This window comes from Rattus rattus, chromosome 1 (genome assembly GCF_011064425.1).
Source record: "Rattus rattus isolate New Zealand chromosome 1, Rrattus_CSIRO_v1, whole genome shotgun sequence".
NCBI classification, from domain to species: domain Eukaryota; kingdom Metazoa; phylum Chordata; class Mammalia; order Rodentia; family Muridae; genus Rattus; species Rattus rattus.
In genome coordinates, this window is record NC_046154.1 from 247,348,639 (window position 1) to 247,374,484 (window position 25,846).

General features: G+C 51.2%; 1 protein-coding gene across 1 annotated transcript; it reads right to left on the minus strand.

Annotated features, from left to right (window-relative positions):
- On the minus strand, positions 1 to 25,846 carry LOC116890127 (maestro heat-like repeat family member 5). The gene is made up of 24 exons (XM_032890865.1): positions 25,763 to 25,846; positions 24,710 to 24,802; positions 24,375 to 24,491; positions 24,028 to 24,147; positions 22,712 to 22,834; positions 22,541 to 22,617; positions 21,869 to 22,004; positions 17,448 to 17,543; positions 15,682 to 15,786; positions 10,634 to 10,769; positions 10,450 to 10,544; positions 9,287 to 9,436; positions 8,688 to 8,842; positions 7,607 to 7,751; positions 6,316 to 6,500; positions 5,971 to 6,108; positions 5,689 to 5,800; positions 5,340 to 5,483; positions 4,673 to 4,849; positions 3,555 to 3,710; positions 2,049 to 2,171; positions 558 to 660; positions 288 to 362; positions 1 to 101 (listed from the first exon to the last, which is right to left on the minus strand). Exons 1-24 carry the CDS (start codon positions 25,826 to 25,828, stop codon positions 1 to 3), a joined length of 2,928 nt encoding a protein of 975 aa, XP_032746756.1. The 5' UTR covers positions 25,829 to 25,846.

The following is a 25,846-nucleotide window of genomic DNA, read 5'->3' on the forward strand; positions in this document are numbered from 1 at the left end:
CTAGTCTTGTACATAGTAAGATAGCTCTACGGCGTCATTCCAACAGTTCAGGTAGAAGTTTCTGGTCCTGGAGTCCGTGTCATGGCGGAGGGCCTCCAAACCTGCAAGCAGAGACCACATTGTCCCACCAGGAGCTCACTGAAGAACTCGGGGCACAAGTGAACCCACAGTCTGGAGGGAAAAGTGAGCCCCCCCCCAGAAAGGCATCTCCCAGCCAGAAAGCTCCTTCAAGTGTCAGGTAAGACAGGTCCCAGCCACCAGAAGGTACAAAGGCTCTGCTTGCTCACATTTCTTAAGGAAGATCACATCGTTCTTTCTCAAGTACAGGCATAGGTCATTGAAATAGTCCTGAAGCAATGCCCCTGGGGTAGTCAAGGAAGTGGTTAGCAGTGGCAATCCTTGTCCACTGAAAGAGAGCACTGGCCAGCAGAGGCATCCAGTCCTCTCACTGGCTAGATCTACTGTGTCCCTGCAATGGACCCAGGACCGTCCACTGTGGCAGCCGAGGCAGGGGAATACCAAGGGGCGGGGGTTGAGGCTGCTGGGTCAGTACTTACCGATGAACTTCATGGCTGCCAGCTTCACTGTCATGTGGGAACTGTCCAGACATATCAAGGCCTGACTGAGGAACTGCTGGTAGTTGCCGACATTGCTTTCCAGCTGAGGAGGGAAGAAGAGAGGGCCTGTGACCATATGAAAGGTCTATGTGCTACCTCACTTCAGGGACAAAGCTTTCCTGAGGGACCCCTAAGCGCCGAATTCCACTTACAGTACTGAGAGCCTGAAAGAGAGGAGGGCAGGCATCTGAGTTCCCTAGCAGATGTGGAAGGGTAGCTGGTGCTGATGGCCCAGTTCCTTCATTTGATCCAATGAGGGGAGACCATGCCCAGGATCTGGGAGCTCCCACATTTGTAGCCCTTCCCAACATCTTTCTGGAGACCCTCCAGCATGCTTGCCCATCCTTGCCTGATTGTCATCTCACCACAGATCAAAAGCTCTATGTTCCACACTCCCAAGTCCCCAGGGTCCCCTGCAAGGCCCGTGTCATGGAGAGGAGAGGCAGACTCATCACCAGCAACTTCCGCATCCTGCTCTTCTCTGCTGCTGAGGGAGCAGAGTTGCCTCCGGGGTTCTCTAGTGCTTACCTTAAGGCGCTGCTACCATGCACTGCAGACACGACACAAGTGCCTGTGTCACATAAAGGCTCTGCTGCTCCGCGCCCTTCAATGGCATTTCCATTTCTAACTGCCCAGATTCCTGTCCTCCCTGCCATAAACCTTTCCTGTTTCGTGGGCCCTAACTGTACCTGATACTTAAAGTTAGGGCCACGTGAAACAGCTGGAGGCTGCAGTCCTGGGTTTCTCAAGGGCCATGCTTCTATTGTCACTGTCATCAAGGTGCCGCATGGTGCACTGCATGGGACGGGTAAGCAGACTTGGGAGTTCAGTGTCCCCACCCTGTCTAAAGATCACCTGGAGGTCTTTGCAACCACAGTTCTAGGCTTGTCCCTAGTGGCTGAACCAGAATCCATTGAAGCCTGAAGACTGAGGACAGGCCTGTCCTGCCTTGCCCATATGACCTTGGTCCTATTTGAGAGTCTGGAATTATGCCCCCGACAGCCTAGACCCAGGAGGGCATAAGAACCTGGGGCCAAAGGTTAAACTGGTGGCTAGACACCAAGGGGTGCCATTTACTGGCCTCCTACTCCTGGGCCCTGCAATGTACAGACTCAGAGGCTCAGGTGTGTCTGCCTTAGATAAGCTCTGGAACCCCAGGGGACACTGTGTCACAGAGGCCCTACTAGGGTGGCCTTGAGCACAGTCTAGGCACATGGTGGAGACTCCCTTCCCTCCTGGACAGTGTATTTCAGAGAATGAGCTTCATTGCGAAGAGGGAAATGTTCCTCACAGAAGCCCAGTAATTAAAGTCCCTCCCTCAGGACCACCTCTCCTCCCCATACACTACCCTCAGAGAGGTCTGGGGTGACTGCACAGCCATCACAGCTCTCTGGTCTCAGGCCCTTCCCTGGAAAGGTGCTCAGGCCTTACCATGTAGACAAAAATGTCATTTGCAGCGCCCAGCCCTTGACCCCACGCCAGCTTGCCGAACAGCTCCTTCCGGAACTCCCACTTTAGCAAGATGGCACAGCGCAGGAATGTGAACTTGGCCTTCTGTAAGTGGGGAACAGAGTGAGCATCTCTGCTCCCACTCATCGTCATCCCTCTCGTCTCCGAGAGATCTCAGGGAGAGATCTCTGCAGCAGTGCCACCCCTGTCAGGGTGCTGACACTGACAGGGAAAGGTATCACCAGAGGAAGGGGTAACTCACACCAACCCAGGCTATCCTGTTCTAATTCACATAGGACTTCCAGAAACGGCCCAGGCCTCTTTCTGAGAAACCAGCTTAGAGTACCAGTCTTAGAGGGGTGAAGCTTTAGTCTAGGTTTGGGAAGGGACCTGACTTCCCACAGTGGATATGAGCCTGTGCCACGTTTAGTTGTTAAATATGAGCCTTACTCTCAGAAGCCTAGAGGACAGGCTTGGCCTGTGGGTAGCAGATAGAGACTAGCCTAGCCCTAGGGAGAAACAGAGGTGGAGGATGGTTCCAGGAACTCAGGGTGCCTTGAAAGGCATGGCCTATAAAACGCAAGGTCCTTGTAACATGGCTACTGTTTCAGGGCCACCCAGGGAGAGTTGCGCGAAGTTCCTCTGACTTGGGGTTGTGCCACTAGGCAGGCAGGATACAAGTAGGGACTCCAGTGCAGCACATGGTCACACCGCTGGCCGGGAGTTGGGGTGGGGGGTTGTCCTGGTGCTGTTCATATTCTGATGTTAATTCTGCTTCCTCAAGAGAGGTTGCCCCCAAAGAGCACTCAGGGGATCTCACGTGAACCTCCTCCCCATTTTAACTGGTCAATAGAGGCTGGAGCCTCTGATTGGGCAGTGGGGGGAAAGGTGGGACTGGAGAGTGGGGGGAGAGTGGGAGCAGGTGGAGAGGAGAAGAGCATGAGAGGGGAAGGAGAAAGGAGTGAAGAAGAGGAAGAAGCCACGATGGACCTGAACCACATGGCCAGGAGAAACCACAAGTAGCAAGGGGTCTTATAGCGGGGGAATAAGTTAGTGTGGTGTTAGGCCTGCCCAACCTAAGCATAAAGCTTATAATTATAATAACTGGATTGTGGTTTATTACATGGAATTATTGGGGTTGGAAATTCCAGCAACAGGGAGGGAGGAAAGTAGAGGTAGAAAGTTCCTGAATGCTGGATTTCTGCAGCTGATTTTAGATGGTGGCGTGGAGGTCTTCAGACGGAAGAGGCTGCCCAATGGCCTGATGGGAAGGGAGTGATGAATCTGAAGCAGGTGGTTGAGGAAACACCACCAAGATGGAGCCCATGCCTTTTCTCTGGCTGCTGCGGTGGCCTACAAACCCAGTCCCAGCCCTCTCTGTTGCCTAGGTGGCCTCTCCTGAATGGTCTCAGAGAGCTGAACCCTCAAGTCCTATTCTCCTTCAGCCTGGCTCTCCTAGCTGCCCCAGCTGAACTGGGCTCCACTCACCATGGCTACTTCTTGGCAGGGATCAGCCATATTTAAGAGGAGGGGTACTGCAGCCTGAGAAGCCAGGTCCTTGAGGCTCTGCTGAAGCTTCTTGCCACCATAGTGGATGACATCTCCAAACAGGAAGATGGCACCTTCCCGAACCGTTGCTCTTTCCTGGGAGGGGAAGCAGGTCTCCTGCTCAGGCATGCAACAGGCCAGGCTCCTCCCCCTCCCTCTCTTCCCATGACTTCTGGTTGCCTCACTTTGGTCCTGTGCTGTCCTTGTCCCTAACCCCAGAAGCCAATGGCCATTCAGCCCCTGATTCCTGCTGACTTCTGCCCCAGGGCCTTTTCACTTTCCCATTCCTCGGCTTCCTTCATCCTCTGGTGAACTTCTTGGATTTGTTTGCTTTTCCTAGCTTCTCACCTCTGGGTTTCTCTGCAAGTCTCTGGAGGTGACAGCAGCCATACCTCCAGTCCTAAGCAGACCCGACTGTTAGATCTGTGACATTCTAGCTTAATGACCCTGGGTGAGGCTCTGTCCTCATACACTGTTTCATCGTTTATAAACAGTTGCTAACAACAGCACCCTTGTCCTTGGGTTGAGGGGAGTGCAGAACCCAGCACCTAAGGGAGTGCCTGCTAATGTCATAATTTCTCCTAACACTCCCTCTGTCAGGACTCAGCCTCCCCTCTGTGAAAGACATGCCCAATCTGGGTCTGCTCCCTCCTCAATTCCAGATGTGCAGTGGCCTGCCTGCCTACCTATCCCAAGAGGGGCTCATCCTAGCACTCATCTCTCTGGTTCTAATCCACCTCAGAGGCCCCTTGTGGTGGTCTCCCTATGACTGTCCACGCCAAGTTCAAACCTTCCACATTCCCAACCTCAACCTCCTGAAATCACTGGGTCTTATTCCACAATATGAGGAGTTCATGTGGCTTTTAAATGGAGTCATTGGTCTTGATGGCCTGGGAGGCAGAATCCTGAGCACAGGACTCAGGGCCTTCACAAACTTCAAATTTTTATTCTCAGGTGGTTCTGAGGATAGAGCTGAGGAGGACAGGTACTAGTTTCTGCTTGTTATCTGCAGCCCTGCTTTGTCCTGTCCTGCCACCCCAACTCCCTGCCCAGCTCACATCTGTGAACAGGCTGAGAAGATGCTGGGCAATCTTGAGGCTGACAATTCCGATGCCCTGGACACCTAGACAGTGCAGGAGGTGGCCCAGGATCTTCATCAGGCCTGCAGGGTCCTGGAACTCAGGCTGTAGAAAGTTGTCCAACAGCTCCATCAACCTATTTCTTAGCAGAGTTGCCTGCAGGGAGACCACCATTCTCTAGTAGGGCCCTTGACCAGTGTCTGCCAGCTGTCCCAGTGAAGTAGCAGGTCATAGCTTTGTGCAGCTACTGGCCTTCTCAGAAGGTATTATCTGCCCATCTCTGAGTCAGTCCAGGTCGGGCAGAGGTCTGAGTGCTGAAGCTAGCTGTTCCCAAATCCATCCCCTACCTCCTCTACAGGATGGACAGGAAAACAGACAAAACCATATCAGGTGTCTGGAATAGGCCAAATCTGCAGCTGCATTCCAGCCCATCATGAGGACTATCTCAGAGCAGGACTGCTCTGGGAGGTTCAAAAGGGTAGGATATTGGGTACCTGACAGGAGTTAACATACGAAGCAATTAAGTAAGGCCAAGCAGACCTGATGGCCTCTCTACCACCCTTCCAGACACTGCCTTTGTGCTTAGCCCTCTCTGTGATCTCCTGAGATGGCAGGAGGTTTATCTCTTGATTTCCTTCCCCCTCACCTTTTTAGGGCGCATCAGAGTGCTGCTCAGGCCCTTCAGGCTCATAGCTCGCACCATCTGGTTGCGGCTGGAAAGGCCCAGGTTCAGGGAGTTGTACATGGTCTTCCAAGACACATACTGGGAGGCATCTGGGCTGTTGAGAACCTGGGCAGGGGTCGGCACCATCAGCCCACCTGCTAACCCCAGCTGGCAAGGAAGTGGTCCGCCCCATGCCATGAGGATGAAGTTAGACCTAAAGAATCGCGTCTACCAGCAAGCAGAGCTGACGCACAAGGGCCAGATGTATATGTTTCATATATCAGAAACCCTGGAAGGGAAGCCCACCTGGGTGGGTAGGGGACAGGCTGACCTCAATGATGATGCAGATGCCCACAATGTTGTCTCGTTCTTCACTGCTCTTCAGGGAGATGAGAGCCTGCCCCAAGACAGCCTTGATCTCGCAGTTATAATGAGCCATGGCCCTATCGCATGCAAGAGGTAGGCACAGAGTCCCAGAGGGCTCCATTCACCAGCTAGCCCTTCACACTGGCCAGATTTCTGAGTCTGGAGTGCAGGATCCAGGATAGGGAGAGTGGGCTGGGCTGCCAGTCTACTCTCTCTCAGGCAGAGGGTGCCCAAGCTGAGGGCTCACCTGGCCAAAAGGGTCACTCCCTTTGGAAAAGTTTCCAACTGCCCAAAGAGTTCCCAGCCCTGGATCAGCTTCACATCAGCAAACACTTCCCAGTAGTCGTTGGTCCAGAAGAGGCCCTTGAGTGCTTCCATGCAGATCCTAGGCAAGGTGGAAGAAAACAGGTGCCTGAAACTTGTCAGCTGCCACCTACTAGACTTCTCGTGCTCAAGAGGCTCTCTATTAGAAAGTTTGGGAACTCTGTCCCAACCCTATCCCACCTCCCTTCAAAAATCCTTCCCTCATGGCTCCATAGCATCAGCATGGCTCAGCGAGTGCAAGGGAGGGCCCAGAGATATCTCTGTTCACCTGCACGGCCCAAGGGGCTTAGAGCCGAGATCGTCTTCCTGGTAGTCAAACATGCCTTGCACTAGGCCCATCTCCAGCAGGTAGTAGAGCTCTGTGAGGAGGCCCAGAAGGATCCCTGAAAAAGCCCAGCAGACTGTGTCCCTGTACTCCTTGGTGTAGAGGAGCTCATAAATGGTGCCTAGAGCCTGTTGTGGGTGGTAAGAGAGGAGCCCCTGAGCAGAACAGAGACAACAGCCACAAAGCCACTCTAGTCTGGGCCTTGCTGCCTTTATCTGGCCTCCCATGAAGACCCCTTCAGTAAATCTCCAAAGATCCTACACTAGCTCTGAGGCTCAACCAAGAAGGACCCCCTGTGGTCTCTGGGGCTGGGCCCTGAGGTCCAGGCTTTGCTCAGCCTGGCTTCCATATTCTTGATTCTATTTTTCTTGGCTGGGCTCCACCTTATGATGAGCTACACCTCTCCAAGTGCCCATCCTGTGGGGAGGTCCTTCTCAGATCCTCCATGGTGAAGGCCTCTCCTGGCCCCGAGTTTCTGATGGTTGGTTCCATCTGGCCCTATTTCTTTGGGATTGGGTTGTGTTTGGCCTGAGAATTCCCTGGCTCTTTCTCTAAACCATCCCCCAGCCAGTCCTATGGTGCTGTGCCCACTGTTCTACTTTGTCCTCCCCTGAATGTAAGAGTCCCTTTTCATGGGGCAGAGATAATGGGTCATTGCCAAGTAAGGTCCTTCTAAAGCTTAGGGAAATCCAGGTGCCAGCCTCAACTCTCAATCAGTGCTGGCTATCTCACTTCCTACCCCTGCCCTGCCTTCTCTGTCAGGAATCCCTCTGCCTTCCCTAGATCCTGGTGGCCTTTCATCACCCCACCATCTCTCTTCATTGTTCCTGTTCCCACAGCCAACCGTGGCCCAGGGCACAGTCTCTGAGTCATGTCAGGAAAGGCTAAGCTCTCTCCTACTTTCACTGTGGAACTTTCAGTTCTGTTATGGTCTATGATGAGGCATCCGTATAGAGTGGCAGCAGGAGTCTGTAGTCAATTGGCTGGCCCATCGATGAGTACCTCAGACACCTACCTACTGAAGCCATGCCTACCGGGTGAGAGGCTCACCAAGAGCAGCTAAAATGTGTTGCCCACCTCTACAAATGATCACAGACCATGATGAAGGCCTGAGAGGGGGACCCTTGGAGGCAGCACAGTGCCTGCCCCTCCTACCCCAGGAGCTGAAGCCCTGGGTACTGTTGCTGCCACTGGGGGACCATGCTGGTGGCATGTAGCACAGGGTGCTGCTCACCATCAGGGAGACCAGCCGGGCCCGATATGTGGACTGGAGGAGCCTCCTTGGCGGCCGCAGCCTCAGCCTTATGTAAAGTAGGGTTATAACTTCACGAGCCACGTGGTAGTTGGCGGCCAGAGCCTTCCACAGTGGTAGGATCCACCTGATGAGACAGGGACCAGGCCACCACTGGGAACACAGGACACAACACTGCTGAGAGACCTCTTATGAATGCTGGCCATCAGAAGGATGTGGGAAAGTGAGTCGTAGGGGTGGGTAGTAAGTGAGGGGCCCTGAGGTCTATATTCTGTGATGCTTTGCTTGATATCTACACGAGTCCCAGCAAATAGCTTCCCTAAAGCCCATCTTTTTTCTTAGAAGTAGGGGCAAGCCCTCACCCACCACCACTTAGATAGTCTGAAGAGGGAAGCTAACAGAGCCAGAAACCACTCCAGGCAGAGCTCATGAGTCCCCAGTTGCTCCCTATCAAAGGCTGTGTGTTCAGAGATCAGCCAGTGTCCCTGCTATGTCCCGGCTTGCCAACTATATACATATATTCATGAGGTGCTTAGCATAAGGCTGGCCACCTAAGGACTGACAGGCTTATGGTTATGCTGCTGCTGCCAGCAGCTCCTAGCCATGTTCTGAATTAGTGAGGCTTCATTGTCAACAGACTGCCTCCTGAAAGACTATCTAGTGTGACAGTTGGATCAAAACTCACTGGGGTCCTGGGGCAATGGGGTACCTGTGGATAAGTAGAAGGGTGTCTTGGTGTATCTTCATAGCCTTTGGCTGGTCTGGGGCTCTGCATATAGGTCAGCCTCTGGTGACTGTGAAACTGAGATTGTTTCTACACCGATGTCCCTCCTGGGACTGCTAGAACCCTGTTTAATCCCCAAACTCCTTTAGAGCCCCTCTGGCCAGAGTCCAGAGTCAAGAAAGAGACAGAACCCTCAAATGCCTTTTTTTGCCTAGTGTGTTAAGTAAACTATGGCCCAGGAAGGTGGACCACCACATGCCTGGATGAGGACTACATTGGGGTGCCTGGGTCAAGGGAAGATAAATAAATATATATATATACATACATATATACACATACCTCTCTGAGGGCTGACACAGGGATAAGATCACCTCCACCACCTCCTGGATATGCTGGATCCCCAGAGCCAACGTGGCCTGACTTATGGTCTGCTGCACACTTTTGAGGTGGATGTTTGGCAGCTCCTGGAACAGACCTTGCAAGAGCTCAGCTACCTGCAAGGTGGAATGCAGCTTCAGACAGGGCAAAGCCTTCTGAGTTCCTGGTAGGACTTAGCTTTACAGCTCAGTTCCCCCATCTCCATCCCTGTCCTCAGGAAGGCAGGGTGAACAAGGCAAGAGGTGCATTGTGGTTGACCCTGTAAGAGGACCCAAGTGGATGGGACCTGGCAGTCCCTAAGAGTGAGTCTTCAATTTAGTTGGTGAAGCCAAACTGGAGGGTAGCTAGATCTGCCCTCTCCCACAAGCCACCTGTGAGGCTGCAGAAGGAGGGCCGAGAATCTGATGGACAAAAGCAGCCGCTAACCAGAAGTCCATTGGGACCCCACTCATAGGCTACTAGGGTCATCGCTCCTTGTCTCTGTGATTACGGGTGAATGAGAGGGTGTGTCGCATGCTCACACACACAGTCAGAAGGGAGCCACAGTCACCCACCCTCACCTGCTCCTTCCTGAAGCCAGGCTCCACACAGATCATTAGCAGGAGCTTGGCAGCAAGGTCACAGCGAAGGTGGTTACAAGTGCTTAGATTGTGCACCAGCGTAAGGATCAGTTGTGTGTGCTGCGCCACTGTCAGGTCTTCCTTGAAAACCTGTGTAAAGGCAAAGCAGGGAGCGGGATTATCTGGTCAGCAGTGGCTCAGTCCAGGAAGGGGTCCAGCCTCTTACTATGGAGGGAATGAACATCACTATGGACAAAGGCTTGCAGGGCTCCAAAGGCCCCATCCTACCCTCGCCCCAGGCTACTATGAACTGTATAGTTCCTCCTTCTTGTGACCATTGCTGGGTGGCTGTAAGGGTGCCTTCCATAAGCTCATGGCTGCCTATTCCCTGAAGACTTTCTCAGGGGATAATGGTGGTGAACAGGCTTGTAAGGAGTCCCAGTACCCAGTTCCTGCTGGACTGGAATGGTGACCAACTCCTGCCCAGATCTAGCCCTCCTCTGCCTTGCTTTACTATCCAACTGCCTTGGAACGACAGGAACCAATCTGTTTTCTCATAGGCAAGGGCCACTAGGACAACAGATTCAGCCTAGTGCATGGCCCAGGAGACACCAGATGCTGGGAAGTGTCACTGCCTCTGACCCAGCCAGTCTCAGGAGCAGCTGGATCCAGACCCAAGTGACCCTCACTTGGAGGCTCAGGAGGATGGATGACTGACCCAGGGTTACCCAGTCATTGAGCTTGAACACAACCCCAGCCCTGATCTTCTCTATCCAAGGTAATAGGCAGGCTGAGCCTGAGAAAAATGTAGGAAGGGTGTGTCATGAAAGGCCAGGGAAGGGGTTTCTCAAGCTTACGCAGGATGGAGGGGCAGTGCTAAGTGTGTCCCCAGAAGAACAGGATAGGCTGGCTTCTCTTGTCCCCAGAGGGAGATACAAGTGAGAACCTTTGCCCCGTGGGTTTAAAGGCCCTATCTGCTGGGAGAGGAACTTCCCTGAAAAGAGCAGAAGTCCGTCCTGTCCTGGTTCTGCCCAACCTACTTGCCTGCCCAGGTCCCTGGGAACCTTTGGCCCCATCTACACAGGCCTGGGAGTAGGAAGGAACCATGTAACCACTGTGCACTGAGGGCAGCAGAGACCCAGGCATTGCCCGAGCGACCTCACCTTCACCAGGTGGTAGAGCTTCATCTCCCACTCTCTAAACACGTTGCTTTCAAAGTGCTTCATCTTACTCCATTGGGTGGACTCCACCAACTTCCCTGAGGACAGCTGTGCTCAGGAGGGCTGCTACCCACCCCGCTCCCAGTCCCTCCGCCCCCAACCCTGAACCCCTGCCGGTCCCACTCACCCTTCTGCTGGAAAACAAGCTCCATGAGGAGGTAGACACAAAAGTGAGAGTGCTGCTGTGTGATCTTGTCTTTCTCCCGCCACAGCAGGGTCAGCACGCCTATCTGGTGACCCAGCATGGATGGCACGGCCTCTTTCTGGGGAGAGTGGAGCAGTAAGCAAAGCCAGGTCTGGCTTCTGTGTGCTGCTTCTTCCTGTTTTCAGCATCCTTGGGACACACACTGGCTAGGGTTTGAGAGGGGCTTCTGTCCCGCCCTCCTTGGCAGAGCACTTCACCTCTCTGACCTGTCTTCTCCTCGGGACAAGGCATTTCTGTTTTTAACAATAAAAGGCTGAGTAGGCCCATCACTTCCTTCAGACATCTGTGTGCAGGTGTGCCTGTGAGATGTGTGCCTGCAGCCTTATGTTTGTGTGTGCGCACGCGCGTGTGCGCTCATGCACAAGAACGCACATGCATGTACTAGTATGCACATACGCATGCAGGCTTGCCAGTGCATACATATGTACCTGCATGATGGTATGTGCATGTGTTTGTGCCTGTATGTATACATGCATGACTATGTGGATATGTGTACACACGTGTGTGCACATGTGTGTGCGCACATGTGTGTGTACATATGTGCACACATGCCTGTATATGTGTGTGCATGTGTTTGCCAGTGTATATCCACATATGTTGATGTGTGGGATTCCTTTCTCTTGGCTGCTTTAGGACTCTCCTGTCTCCCCCTGGTCTTTGATAATTTGAGCTGTGGTGTGTTCCCGTGTTTTCCTTTGAGCATGTCCTGCTTGGGATTTCTTGGTATTCCTCTCTGGAGATGTGTACTTTCTCAGCCAAACAAAGCAGTTTCTACCACAGCAGTGCCACCTCCTCCTCCCCACCCCCTCATTTCTCCTGGGACTCTGTTGCACTCCACATTGTTCCACACCCACTGGGCTTTTGTCATGTTCCTTGGGGCTTTCTTTTTCCTCTGTCCTGCTTCTTCTGTGGTGGCTGAGCTGCTGGTTAAGGGACCCAGTGGCTTTTCATCCCGGATATGTGCGCCTGTGCAGTTCTACAGTGTCCCTCCAACTCTGTGGTTACCGCATGTGTCTCAGTACCATCCATGTCTCCTGCAGTTGTGTGTTCCTTTAACTTCCTGAACTCAAGCCACACACCGTGCTCTGTTCCCTCGGTTCCGTTTACCATAGGCAAAGTGGTGCAGAGCAGTAGTGACAGAGACCTCCTGTCAACCCCCACAGTGATGATAGGGAGGGCACGCGCTGTCTCCTCTGAGTGTCGGGCCTCTGAGATCCGGAGGGTCACACGGTTGGAGCTTGACTTTGCTGAGTCTGTGGTGCCCAAGTAGGTTAGACCCAAGCAGAAGCCATCTGAGGCTGGGCCGTTCTACACTGGTGGTGTCTGCAGGTTTGGAAGTGGTCTGACGAGGATCGTGAAGCACTGGGGACAGGGCCTTGGAATGGGGACAGCCCTGATCTATAGTCTCTTTCTTCCTATGTGGTCCGTACTGCTGTCCTCTCAAAGTGAAGCTTCTGCTCCAGGCTTGGCGAATGATAGACCAAAACAGCCTGCTTACTGTCAGCTTAGGACTTTTTGTATCGTTGGTGAATCCATTGCTCTGTGAAGCCTATTAGCAGATGCGTTTTTCTGAAGTCTACAGGCTGAGCAGCCATTTCGGTTGGCAGTAGATATCCAGGCTGAAGCCTGCGCTGAAGGACCTCCTGTGGCCTCTACTTGTATTGCGCACACCATTACCAACACAAGACTCACTCAAGTCCTCTTAGAGGGGCTATTTCCATCCTCCCTGATGGTCTCTTTTCTTCTGGGGGCCTGAGCCCCCTGAGTGTGACTCTGAGCATAGAACGGTGTACCTCTTTCTCCTCTCTGAAGGCCAGTCCTTAGGTCCTGAGTAGAATAGGCCTCGTTGCCCCAGCCAGCCCCAGACTGGATCCCCAAAGCCAGCTTCACAATACCCAACTCAGTTTCTGGTAAAGCTCTCATCCGCATCAAACCTCTGTCAGGTCTAACTGCTCCATGAGGACCTTAAAAGCCATTTCATTTTCAATACTGAAGTTTTAATCTTGATTTCACTTCCAACATATGGAAGAATAGCTCAGGATTCTCATGTGCCCCTCTAGCCACTGTTTCCCCTTAGTCTACTCTGTTTAGATCCCTCTGCTCCCCTCCCTTCTTCTGACAGGGGACACTGGGTATTTTACCTCAAACGCCCCTACTGTCTGTTTCATATGAATCAGGACACTTAGTGACAAATGCAACAGTCACAGTCACAAAAATCTAATTCAACATCAGCATCATTATCTAATTCACACTCTACATTCAACATTCATCAGCTGTCCCAATATGGTGACACTTTACACACAACACTACACACACAGCACTACACGTACACACATACACACAGCACTACACGCACACACACACATATACATACACACACATACACACACACATACACACATGCACTACATACACACATACACACACAACACTACACACACACACACAGCACTACACACCCACACACAGCACCACACACGCACACACATAGCACCACACGCACACACATACACACACATACACACAGCACCACACACATACACACACATACACACAGCACTACACACATACACACACATACACACACATACACACAGCACTACATACACACACACACAGAGAGAAGCACTACATACACAGAGAGAGAGAGAGAGAGAGAGAGAGAGAGAAAACTCTTCCTTCACACAACAATCCTCACACATGCCTTACAAACATACAAGAGCTTGACAGATGCTTAAATGCACACGCGCACATATTAAGAGAATCTAGTGTTCAGTTCCAACTCTAGTACAAAGCCACATTCTCTTTCTCTGATGGAGGCCTTAGTCTGTTTGCAGGAGACCCTTTCTTCCAGAACCCCCACACCTTTTATCATTCATAAATTAAATTTCAGAATATTTAGAATATTGTACACAATACAGTTTCAAATCAATAATATTGCAAAAACCAAACTACAGAATTTTTAGCAGTCTTTATGGCAATTTTTAAGATTGCAGTTACAGAGAGGTTACAATAAATCAGCTCAAAATTCGATAGCTTTGGCAATTTGAATAGATGCTCATGTGCGTATCATCTTGAGGGTGATGATTGATAGAGCAGTTTATTTAGCTCACAGTTCTGGACACTAGCAGGCCTGACATCAGGTAATGCCTTCTGGACTCTCTCACTGTGCGCTGGATGGCACTTGGCACTGGTGCATGCCAGATCAGTGTGCAGAGACTTCCGGTCTCTCAAGGGATAACCAATTCCTGAGAGAGGCCAGTTTCAAGGGAAAGACATAATTCCCTGATGGAGCTCACCTCCCAACATCATCAATTTCCCACGTCTGCCATTATACTCGACTCTCAGCTTCTCAGCTCTCTCTTCAGTTCACCCCTGTGAATGGTTGGCCGTGTGTTGCCATAGTGACTTGCCTGTTATTATTGCTGGACATCTACAGGGCTTTCAGCTCGGTTCCAGTATGAATAGAACCATATAGGCATTCTTGCATAAGCCTCTTTATGGATATAAATGTTCACTCCTCTTTGGTAAATATCTAGGATCAGACCAATGCGGTTAGGGCATAAGTATGTATTTAACTTTCAAAGAAACGGCTGGAAGTTCTGCCAGGAAGTTTTAACATCCTACACTCTCTATTCTATGTGAGACATTTCCGGGACTCCACACCTTGGCCAACACTTGCTGTTCCCAGTCTTTAATTTTACTCTTCCAGTGGGCGGGTGGTGGGACCTCGTGGTGGTTTTATTTGCATTTCCTTTCTGACCAGTTATGTGGGGGCACATTCATTTTCAGGGGTTCTGCAATGTCCCTTTTTATCTGCTGCCCATTTTAAGGGCTGGCTAGTTTCCGTTTTTTTGTTTTTTGTTTTTTTACTGAGTTATAGTTGATCACCTTTTGTGAGATACACACATTGCAGACTTCTTGCCCATCTGTGTCCTGTGGCTGCTGGGTGCACAATAGTTCTCATTTGATGAAATCGATTTGATCAATTTTGGTTTTGAGATGGGGTCTCCTATAGTTCAGTCCTCAAACCCAATTTGTAGCCAAGAATAACCTTGAACCTCTCATCTCCCTGCCTTCACCTTCTGAGTTCTGCAATGGCAAGAATTCACCATCGCACCTGCGTCACATGGTGTTGGGGCTCCAGCCTAGGACTTGGTGCATCCTAAGTAAGTGCTCAGCTAACTGAGATACTTCGTGCCAGCTTGTTCTATCTCGTTGGTAGTTGCATGCTGCACAGCCAATCTGCCTGCTCTTCCTTTATGAGGAGGGCCTGACTTCTAGAGATCTGGAAGTTGTCAGCTTGAATTTAGTCATTCTATCCTCTTCTTTATTTCCCCCTCTTCCCCTCTTTCTCTCCCCTTCCTTCCTGACAGGATTTTACCATATAGTTCATGCTAGTCTCATGCAATCCTCTGGTCCGTCTTCTGAGTGATGAGCTAACCACACCTGGCCCATAAGAAGCCCTGTTATATCTTCCTGTGGGGTGGGGTGGTAACTGACGTCCACTGCCCTAGGGAACTTGGCTTGTCTCAGTCTTTCCCATCTAAGCCAGATGTCTCCATGTGAAGCAGCTGGAGCATGAGGGCACAGTGACAGGCTCTCTCTCTCTTCTCTCTCTCTCTCTCTCTCTCTCTCTCTCTCTCTCTCTCTCTCTCTCAACTTCTCCATTCCCAGCTCTCAGATTAGCTATTTCCAGGGCCGTTTGAAACATGGGTCCTCCGCACTGCAGCTTCCCTGACCAGACCCCCTACCCTCTCACTCTTCCAGACTCTGCCCTCTGTTGGGTCCCTGTTCTTGGCTTTGGGATGTCCTCAGGCCACCCTATTGAGCTATAGACACAGCCACAGACTGAAGGCTCCAAGAGTGCCTGTGGCAAAATCATGCCTCTCCATGATTCTGGATCATGGATACTGACCTCCATTCCCCCGTCAGGTGTTGCCCATGGGTTTGAGATATAGGGAACTCACAGCAAGCTTCAAAGAGTCCACCACATATTGCAGAAGCAGGTAGGTGGACTGGACCGCCCGGCTGCGCTCGTGGATCTTGTCAGATTTCAGCCAGTGCTCTATGTGCTGGGATGAGTAGAGCAGAGCATAAGAACCTGGGCCCACAGACCCCATTGCAGCCAGCTCTAGATAAGCTCCAAGTAGGACTGGAAGGGAAGGGTAACAGCTACCCAGCCAGAGCACTGGCCCTCCTTGCCTGTTCATCCTGGCCTACTCTTTGAGATCTGGGATGCCTTATAGCATTGGGCCATCTTAGATATAGGGAAAACCCAAGAAACCTTCATGTTTGTTCATAGCCAATATGATTCTAACACCAGCCAAAAAAAATTCTATGGTAGACACAAGCCTCCTTCAACTCAATTAAACTTCAATATTATCAACCTTCAGGCCATGTTAGGTCCCACAGGTTAAGAGCTCTGTCCCCAAGACCTCCCTATCTCTGGAGGCAGTCTCAAGCCCCAACTGTGGCTCATGCTTCAGTCCAGCCTGCTATAAATTATATTAGGTCACCTTTCATTTCTGTACCAAAATATTCAAAGATGACTGACTACAAAGATCTTTGGTTATATTGGTGCATGGCTCTGGAGGACTTAAGAGTGGTGATGGCCTTGGTTACAGTCCTAAGGACACCACATCAAAAAAGCAGGAAACACATATGTTCCTATTTCTTCCCATCACCCTCCACCTCTCATAAAGGCTGTCACAGGAGGGCTTGGGGTATAGCTCAGTGTTAGAGCACTTAACTTAGCATGTTCAAGATCCATGTACAAGGGTTTGGGTTCAATCTCTACTTAGTACTACACACACACACACACACACACACACACACACACACACACCACAGCCACCAGTATCCAACCATGAAGTTTTCTGCCTTTCTCCCAACACTGTGTCTGGCTTAGGCTTGTAGCCTTGAAGTGCCTCATGGTGGGGACCAGGTTACAACAGAGACCTGTGTTCTACCACACCCATGGGGGCCCTGTCACTCCTCCTTTAGTGTCATTCAATTTCCTGGAGCAATGCACACAACTTGGGAACACTTGGGTATGTTTGCCCATTTATCATCGAGGACATGGCAAGGTCACAAGCAGACATCACACAGAAAGAACACAGAGGGCCACAAAGCGTCCATGTTGTTCCTGGTCCTGTGCCAGGTTTGGATCTCAAAGGTTCAGACATTGGGAAGTCTCCTGAGCCGTGAGCTCTGGGGATCTAGGCCTGGGCGTGGGGTTGATACACAGCTACCTTAGAGGTCCTGGGGTCCTGGATGGGCTCTAGATTCCTCCAGTGTGGTGGTTTGTATATGCTTGGCCTAGAGAGTGGCACTAGGGAGTGGAGATGTGGCCTTGTTGGAGTAGGTGCAATAAAATCCTACATAAGACACTTGGGCGCACATACAGGCAACAGGAAGGCCACAAAGGGTACCAGGGAGAAGTATTGTGACCTTGCTTGCAGCTGGTAAATTGGTAGTGATACCCAGCCCCCCATCTCTGTCCACCTGTCTATGTATCTGTCTGCTCTTTTGTCTGTCTTTTTCCCTTCTGCTATATTTCTACTATGTCTCTACCTGTCCCATCCTTACCTTTGTCTCATGTCTGCCTACCTTGATCTATTTGTCTCTTCATACCACACACACACACATGCACGCACACACGCACGCACGCACACATGCACCAGCCACCCACCTGCCCACTCTGTAGTAGCCCAAGATGGTTCACAGGCCTCACCTGCAGAAGGAAGCAGACCTCATCCATGCTTGGGTTCTCAGAGATGAAGTTCTGGAGAAGTAGGTCGAGGGCACGTACAGTCTTCTTGTACAGAAGCTGGCAAAGGACAAGGCCAGCTAGCCTCACATTGCCAGGCCACCTCGTGGTCTCTCCAGCTCCTCCATGAGGCCTGGGCCTAACTCTGGCAGGTGAGGCCAGACCATACCATTGGCAGTGGCTGGAATGGTGAGACTTGCTTCCTGACAGGTTTTGTTCTAAGAGGAGGTGTGGGGTGAACATACAGGTCCCTCAGGTATGTCCTCCCCAGCTCTGCTCACCCTTCTCCTCTACCCTCCTCTCCTGATACCTGCTGTTCTACTCTCTTTCCTGCTGTTTTCCCAAGGAGGATTTTTGGCTGATGTCTCAGCCATTGAAAACTTAGCAGATACAAATAAAACATCTTAGTTAGTTGGTTAATAAGTTTTTGTTTGCTTGGGTTTTTGTTGTTGTTGTTGTTATTGTTGTTATTTCTGTTTTGTTTTGAAACAGGGTGTCTTGGTGTAGCCCTAGCTGTTCTGAATCTTGGTCTGTAGATCAGGTTGTCCTGCCTCTGCTTCCAAAGTACTGGAATCAAAGGCCCAGTTTTCCCCCTCCCCATCTCTAATAAGGATTAAAAAAGAAAGAAAATAATTCTAGATGAAAAGATTATTTTAGATGATAATCTTCTCTCAAAGTGAAGGAAGGTTCCAAAATAGAAATAAATCCAGAAAAGTAAAAACACACAGAGATCCAGAGGCCCAAGCAAGTCACTGAGCAGTCAAGGATTCCAGCATGGTGAAGCCATCCACTCTGAAGGCTCCTGACATGGAGGCCACACTCTTATGTAGAGATGTTTGAAATAGGAATACAACAGGATAAGTTCCAGGACAGCCAGGGCCACACAGGAGAAACCTGTCTAAAAACAGTTAAAACAGCCACGAACATGCTTTAAAGCTGAGCGGATCTGAGGATGGCCTTGCACCTTCCCCGAATTGTAAACTTACAATTTTCTAGAAATCTCACAGGCAGGATAAGAGAGCCCATTTCCAGTCAAAGACACAGCTTAGCCTCTTCATATGACCCTAGCAACCCATGATCTTACCCTATCAGACTGCACCCACTTCTGGACCCACCCACTTCTGGAAGCATCTAAGAATCTCATTTACCTAAAAGAAGGTTTTTAGTAATCAGTTGGACTGGAGCTTAAGAGCTACTGATGCTATTTATGTGCCCATAGATGATTTAGTCCTGACGTTTTCACACTTGGGTACCTTCTGCCTCTTTGGGTGCCTCTATTTCTACCAACCCCATGCTAAGTCTATGCTAAGCTCTCTTCCTAACAATACACAACTCTGCTTCAAATTGGAAGGTCTTGAAATTCCTTTCTGTGCAAAGTCAAGAATCCTGGCTTTCCCTGAGTATGTGTCCCCCAAAAAAACTCCTCAGGCCTCAGCAGGCAGCAGCACGGGCCCGTGTCTCTCTCAAGATCAACAACAGTGTCTCTTCGTTGTTGTGCCCAAATTGACTGAGGCAACTTCAAGATTTGTTTTGACTCACAGCTCGGCCCACTACATTGTATCATGGTGGCAAGGCATGGTGGGAAGACATGGTGACCCTAGCAAGCTACTTGGACTGGAGCTTGCAGTACACTTTCTCACATGACTCAGAGAAAAGAGAAAGGTCAGGCTGGAAGCAGGACCAGGCTCATTCTGGTGATCCACTTCCTCCATCTAGGCCCCAGACTCCAAAACTGCACCGCCAGCCAAGACCAGGAATCAGAGACCAGGAATCAGAGACCAGGAACCAATCAGAGACCAGGAACCAGAGACCAGGAATCAGAGACCAGGAACCAATCAGAGACCAGGAATCAGAGACCAGGAACCAATCAGAGACCAGGAACCAGAGACCAGGAACCAGAGACCAGGAACCAATCAGAGACCAGGAACCAGAAACCAGGAACCAATCAGAGACCAGGAACCAGAGACCAGGAATCAGAGACCAGGAATCAATCAGAGACCAGGAACCAGAGACCAGGAACCAATCAGAGACCAGGAATCAATCAGAGACCAGGAACCAGAGACCAGGAATCAATCAGAGACCAGGAATCAATCAGAGACCAGGAATCAGAGACTAGGAACCAGAGACCAGGAATCAATCAGAGACCAGGAATCAGAGACCAGGAATCAATCAGAGACCAGGAATCAGAGACCAGGAACCAGAGACCAGGAATCAATCAGAGACCAGGAATCAATCAGAGACCAGGAACCAGAGATCAGGAACCAGAGACCAGGAATCAGAGACCAGGAATCAATCAGAGACCAGGAATCAGAGATCAGGAACCAGAGACCAGAAATCAGAGACCAGGAACCAGAGACCAGGAATCAGAGACCAGGAATCAATCAGAGACCAGGAACCAGAGACCAGGAACCAATCAGAGACCAGGAATCAATCAGAGACCAGGAATCAGAGACCAGGAATCCAGAGACCAGGAATCAATCAGAGACCAGGAATCAGAGACCAGGAACCAGAGACCAGGAATCAATCAGAGACCAGGAATCAGAGACCAGGAACCAGAGACCAGGAATCAATCAGAGACCAGGAATCAATCAGAGACCAGGAATCAATCAGAGACCAGGAACCAGAGACCAGGAATCAATCAGAGACCAGGAATCAGAGATCAGGAACCAGAGATCAGGAACCAGAGACCAGGAATCAATCAGAGACCAGGAATCAGAGACCAGGAACCAGAGACGAGGAACCAGAGACCAGGAGTAGGCTCATGAGGAATGTTTGCCGCTGACAGAGAGGTGGGCTATAGCATTCAGTGTAAAGCCATGGTGCTTCCTTTCAGCTGTCCCCACAAAAATTCAGCTGAAACCTCAAACTACAGAACTTCTAACAGAAAACCCAAGCAGTCTTTGTGACCCTGTGGTAAGCAAACTTCCTAGGCATCACACGCAAAGCATAGACCATAAAAGAAAAACCAGCAGACTTTTTCTAACCAGCAGCAACTTCTCTTCAGAAGTCACAACCCAGAGAATATAAGAGAGCCTGGACTCGGAGAGAAGATTTTCAAATGCCAACTACAGGCTTATAGAGTGCAAGTGAAACTTTAAAACTGCATGGGGAGGGGGGTGGTGAGGATTTAGCTCAGCGGTAGAGCGCTTGCCTAGGAAGCGCAAGGCCCTGGGTTCGGTCCCCAGCTCCAAAAAAAAAAAAACAAAACTGCATGGGGTGGGGGGATGCTGGCAAGATGCATCATGGGGATAGAGATCCTTGCTGTTAAACGTGGAGACCTGAGTTAAATCCCTAGGACCCATATCACATAAGGAGAGAAACAATTTCCTCAAGTTCTCCTCTGATCTCCACATGTGCACCACAGTACAGACAGACAGACACACACACAAAGCATGAATGCAAATAAAAGCTAGTTTTAAAAAACCTACCTAGGAGCCCACTCCAAAGATAGTTGGGAGAGCTGACTAGACATTCCACCAAGGTTGAGCACACAACAAGGTGCTCATCCCAGTGGCCAAAATGAAGCTAACAAAAGCTATGATTTACTGCCAGGAATCAGCCAGTGAGGTAGCACATGGTCCCAGTTGAACTCCACACAGGAATGGCTGCCACTTCCCTTGTGACCACATGGAGGTGAACTTCCCTTGAGACTCATCCATCTTTCTCAGTTCCCTGAGCTCACCTAGTATGACCTTGAGACCATCCACACAGCAATGTCTCACGTGAGCTCTGGGTGCCTAGTCCGAGACCACGGTTCAACTACCTGTGACCACATCGCCTCTCTGGCTAACCTGGTCCTATTCTAGGGCCAGGAAACAAACTGGGTTCAGAGGCTTTGTTTCTTTATTTGCTTTCTGTTGAGCAAAGCTTAGTCACCCTCAGAAGTCAGATGGGCTTTTTCCACAGCAGGCGTCCTCCCTGAACATTGTATCCTCCCCTGACTCCCTGTGGACAGAGTTGACCTGGTCCACCTTGGGTATGGCTGGGAATGGGGCATAGCCTAGCTGTATGTTAAATGTCTGCAAGAGTGGTCAGAGGCACAGGAGTGACAGCCAGCCCTATTCCTGCTTCAACCCCCCTGGAGACAGCCTGAGACAGCAGGGTAGGCCTGACCAGCTAAGGACCAGGATGCGGCACCTCAGTTTGAAGGTTGTCAGCTCTTCAAGTCACTAGAGTACAAAGTACAGGAAGGCTGTACACAGTGCCAGCACAGCACTGAGACCAGGGTCTGTTTGAGCAGATTGAGGAGCCTGTGCTCCAGGTGAGACAGATCTCCACCCAGACAGAGCTCCTCTTCCTGCCAGGCATCAGACAAGGCTAAGTCCTGGCCTAGCCCCAGGAACCCACACCTCAGGGAGGGAGACATGCTCATCCCAGGGCATCACCGTAGTATTTGGGGCTTGCTCCACTGAGAGTAAGTCTTCTTTTAGGTCTTTGCTTGGAGGAAGCATGTACACGCTCTGCAGACAAGTCTTCAGGACCTGGGACTTGAGCAGCGGTTTGAATCTGGGCCGCAGGTTACTGCAAGTGAACAGTGACAGGCTGGGGTGCGATGCTGGCCCTAAGGGTCCCCAGCAAAAACATGTCAACGCAGTTAGAATATGAAAATGGGCACTGTCTTGGCTCAGGGCATTGGCGAGGGTCACCACAACGGGGGTTGTGGTGAGCTGTTCAGATTCATTGACGCTTGTTTGGGGGGAAACCTACACACATTCTGGAGTCAGAATCAAAGCTATGGATAGGTCAGCATATGTCCAAACATAGACAGCAGTGAGATCAGGCCCAAGGATGAAAAGCTAAGCTTTGTGCATAACCTGGGTTAGGGCCTAGTCTGTGCTCAGGACTATGTTTAGTGTGTGACTATGGCTGGTGCTTAGTTTTTGCCAGCATTAACTTACCTTAGCAAGGCAAACTTATTCTCTCGGGCAGAATACACAAGGCCTCAGCACATCCAGTACACTGGTGCCCCCTTAGGCCCCAGCCCCTCACACACTGACTCTACCACAAACTCAGGACTTTGCCTGTCTTCCTTCCCATGCCCTGGGACAGTGAGTTACCTCAGGCCTACGATGACCAGTATGACCTTCTGCCGTAAGAAAGTAGTCAGGGAGTTGGGCTCCTTCTGGAGGATGTTCTGGAGGGCAGAGGAAGAGCAAGTGTGACAGCTGCCTCTGGCTTGGTTACCCTGGTCCTTGGGAGCAGCCAATGTGGAGTCCAGCGTCACTCACCAAGAGGCACAGGATGAGCTCTGGTATCTGAGTGAACTTGTACCTCTGGGAGCCGTACTCTGCCTGGAGCGATCTGGTGAGCAGGATGGCCGCAGAGAGGAAGCTTGACTTCAGGATCTCATCCTGTTCCCCCACAGATGAGCCAAAGGCCCAGTCAGGGGACACTTCCTTAAAACCCTGTCACACAACCCACCAGCCCCCTTATAAGAGGACCAGGAAGGTATATACCTCACACACACACACACACACAAGCATACACAATACCCTTCATACACAGGACACAGAGCTATCACATATACACAGCAACCTTACTCACACATACAAGTTCTCTGCCAATTGAGGAAGCTAAATACAGGCTTCCCTTCTCCCTGGATCAGCCTCACTACCCTGGAAAGGCACAGCTTCATCCTAACCACCTGCAGCCAGAGCACTGGGCCACGGAGTACAAAGAGCAGACCCTGAGTGGGCTCTGTTCCTAAGACACCAAGCTTGCTATGCTCAAGTACTGCTTCTGTGAGTTAGCCCAGGTGCTCTGCCCACCCACCCTGCCTTTCTATAAGAGGTGGGGCAGGCCTCACACATGGGCCACAGGAGAAGTAGTACACCATCCTCGAGGCGATGTTGTCCACCCAGGGCAGGATCTGCTCCTTGGTATGCTTGGCTATCTGCCCATAGCACAGTAGGGAGGTGCTGCTGACCCATTTCCATCGAAGGCTGCTCTCTGCCTGTGTGGGTGACAGCTATGCTGAAGGGTGCCAAGCTCTCAGTCCTCCCGGCCCCCACCTCCCTCCTGCCAAGGAGAAAGTTGAAGCCTCTGTAGTGACTTAGGGTGGTGGCCATCAGTCTCCCTCCTCCACAGGCCCAGTCTTAGGGCTGACACTAGTCCTCTCATCTAGGAAGTTGCTCTAGCTGGTTCCCCAGGCAAGCCTCCTCCTTTGGGATTCCTTTGTAGACTCTTCCCAGCACAGTTCCAGAGGTTGGAACTGGCCAGGAAAGTGGAGCTTCTCCGTGTATCTGCTAGGTCCAGGGCACATCTGAGAACTTGAGGCCTAAGCATGGCATAGCTCTCAAAGGCTTGGGATGCTCCTCGGTTCAAAATCCTTAGCTCAATAGTGTTCATTCCTAAGGTCTTGGGGAGGGAGATTCCTATGAAGCATGGACACAAAGAAGAACCTTCATCCCTCCCCTGTCCCCCACACTAACCCCTAAGGGAAGTTGGCCAGGCCAGAGCCCTAGTGTCACCAGTGTGTAGGCTGGCACCCTCTTTGTCCAGTGTTGCCCTGTTCAACATGCTCCAGTACGTGGGACCTCCCTACCTGGCTGTCTTCAGATGTAACAGCTGAACGCAAAAACTTGGTACGGCCCAGATGCTCCAACAGGGCCCACACCTCCTCCAAGTGCTTGGTGGAGGCCAGGCCCACAGCCAGTGCAATGCCCTGTGTACCAGAGGAGCCTGTGAGGCAGCCGGCAGGTGACAGCACAGGTCCTCCTCCAGCTTTCAGGGCTGTTCTTCCACCAGGGCTGCCTCCCAGGGTCTGGGCTGGGGAAGTGCCCCATGCAATGAGAGTCACACAATACCACAGTGATGTTGAATGGGGCATGAGGGATGGGAGCTAGTAGGGAGACACAAGACAATATTCTGGGGTGGGGGGTCCTGACCCACCTCCCGCTGTCTGGCATGCTGGTGGGACAGATCCAGGAGGCTGGCCAGGTGGCACTGCACCTGCTCCATGCTGGGGCACTCACGGAGGATCATGCCGTAGAGGTGGAAGAAGAAAGCCTGTGGCAGGGTAGGGTGGAGTGCAGGCTAATACTACTAAGAGACCCACCCATCTGAGCACAGCAGGGCTGTGTGGGCAGAGCTATTCACTCCACCCCACCCTCCTCCAAGAGGGAGTCCTTTCTCCTCCTGCTGTGTGAGACAAAGCATGGAAGGTCACCTTCCTGAAGCATCTCCACAAGGCTGAAACAGCTGCAATTTGCCTACGGGTCACTGACCTTATCAGTAGCCTTCCTGGGGTCCAGGCTGAGAAGCTCTAGGAGCTTTTGCACAGAGGCATCCCGGAATGACACTTCCTGCTTTTCCCAGAACTGTGGGGAAACTCAAACTCAGGCCCTGCCAACCCTTACCCAACTCCCAGGGTAATAGGGAGTCTAGAGCCAGCAGAATAGATATAGCCCTACCAGGATTCTGAGTGGATGAAGGACAGCCTGCTCTCAAATAGGTGAGGAAAAGCCAAAGGTAAAGTCCCTCTGGGAACCAGAGCCTCAATCCTAGGTAAATCTGGCCCCATGCCCACCTCTGCAATAGTGCCCTGAGAGCCTTAGAACAGAGCCTGACATTCTTAGCAGGCGTAGAAAGTCCTGTTGGCATCTGGGCATGTCCCTGGTTATTGTGCCTCTGTGCTGATTGACCCTACTGGGTACTTGCCCATTCTGTTCTGACTGGTTTCCCCTCCCACCTGAGCTTAGGTTCTCAGTCCTGTGCCCAGCTGGGACTGCTTTGGTAGCCTCTCTAGCTTCCCTCTGTAAGCACACAGGCCTGCTGTAATCCTCAAAGAATGTCCCATTCCGATTGGCCCAGAGGAAGTGGTCCACAGCTGAGGGAGATTGGTCATAAAAATTAATTTGATAGTCACACGCCATATATCTAAAGTCTTCAAACATTCCTGGTATTGTCTCTGGCCTTCAAGCTGGCATTAAGAGGACAGGAAAGTCCCATATAGGCAGTCCTGCTGCACCCTGCCATGAAGGCTTTCAGAGCGGACATGAAACTGGAAATGGCCAACCCTAACAGGAGCCCCTGGGTAGACTCTGTGCCTTTCTGCCAGTAGGTGGGTAGTAAGACACCAACACAAAGCCCCTGAATCCCTCCGACACCTTCCCATAGAGGGTTAGGAGTTTCAGGGATGACCAAGACCTCTGGGAGTCCAGGAGTGGTACTTGCATTCAACATGGTGGCTTGGGACAGGTTACACAAGGTTCATTGGCTTCCTCCCAGGCCCCATGAATTTCCCAGCCAGCGGGGAGTATCAGTCTCTCTGAACCTACCTGGCTCTGCTTCTCAAGGAAGAGACAGATGGTGTCCAGCACTAGGCCCTGCTCCGTGACCAGCATGTTCTTGATCTTATTAAC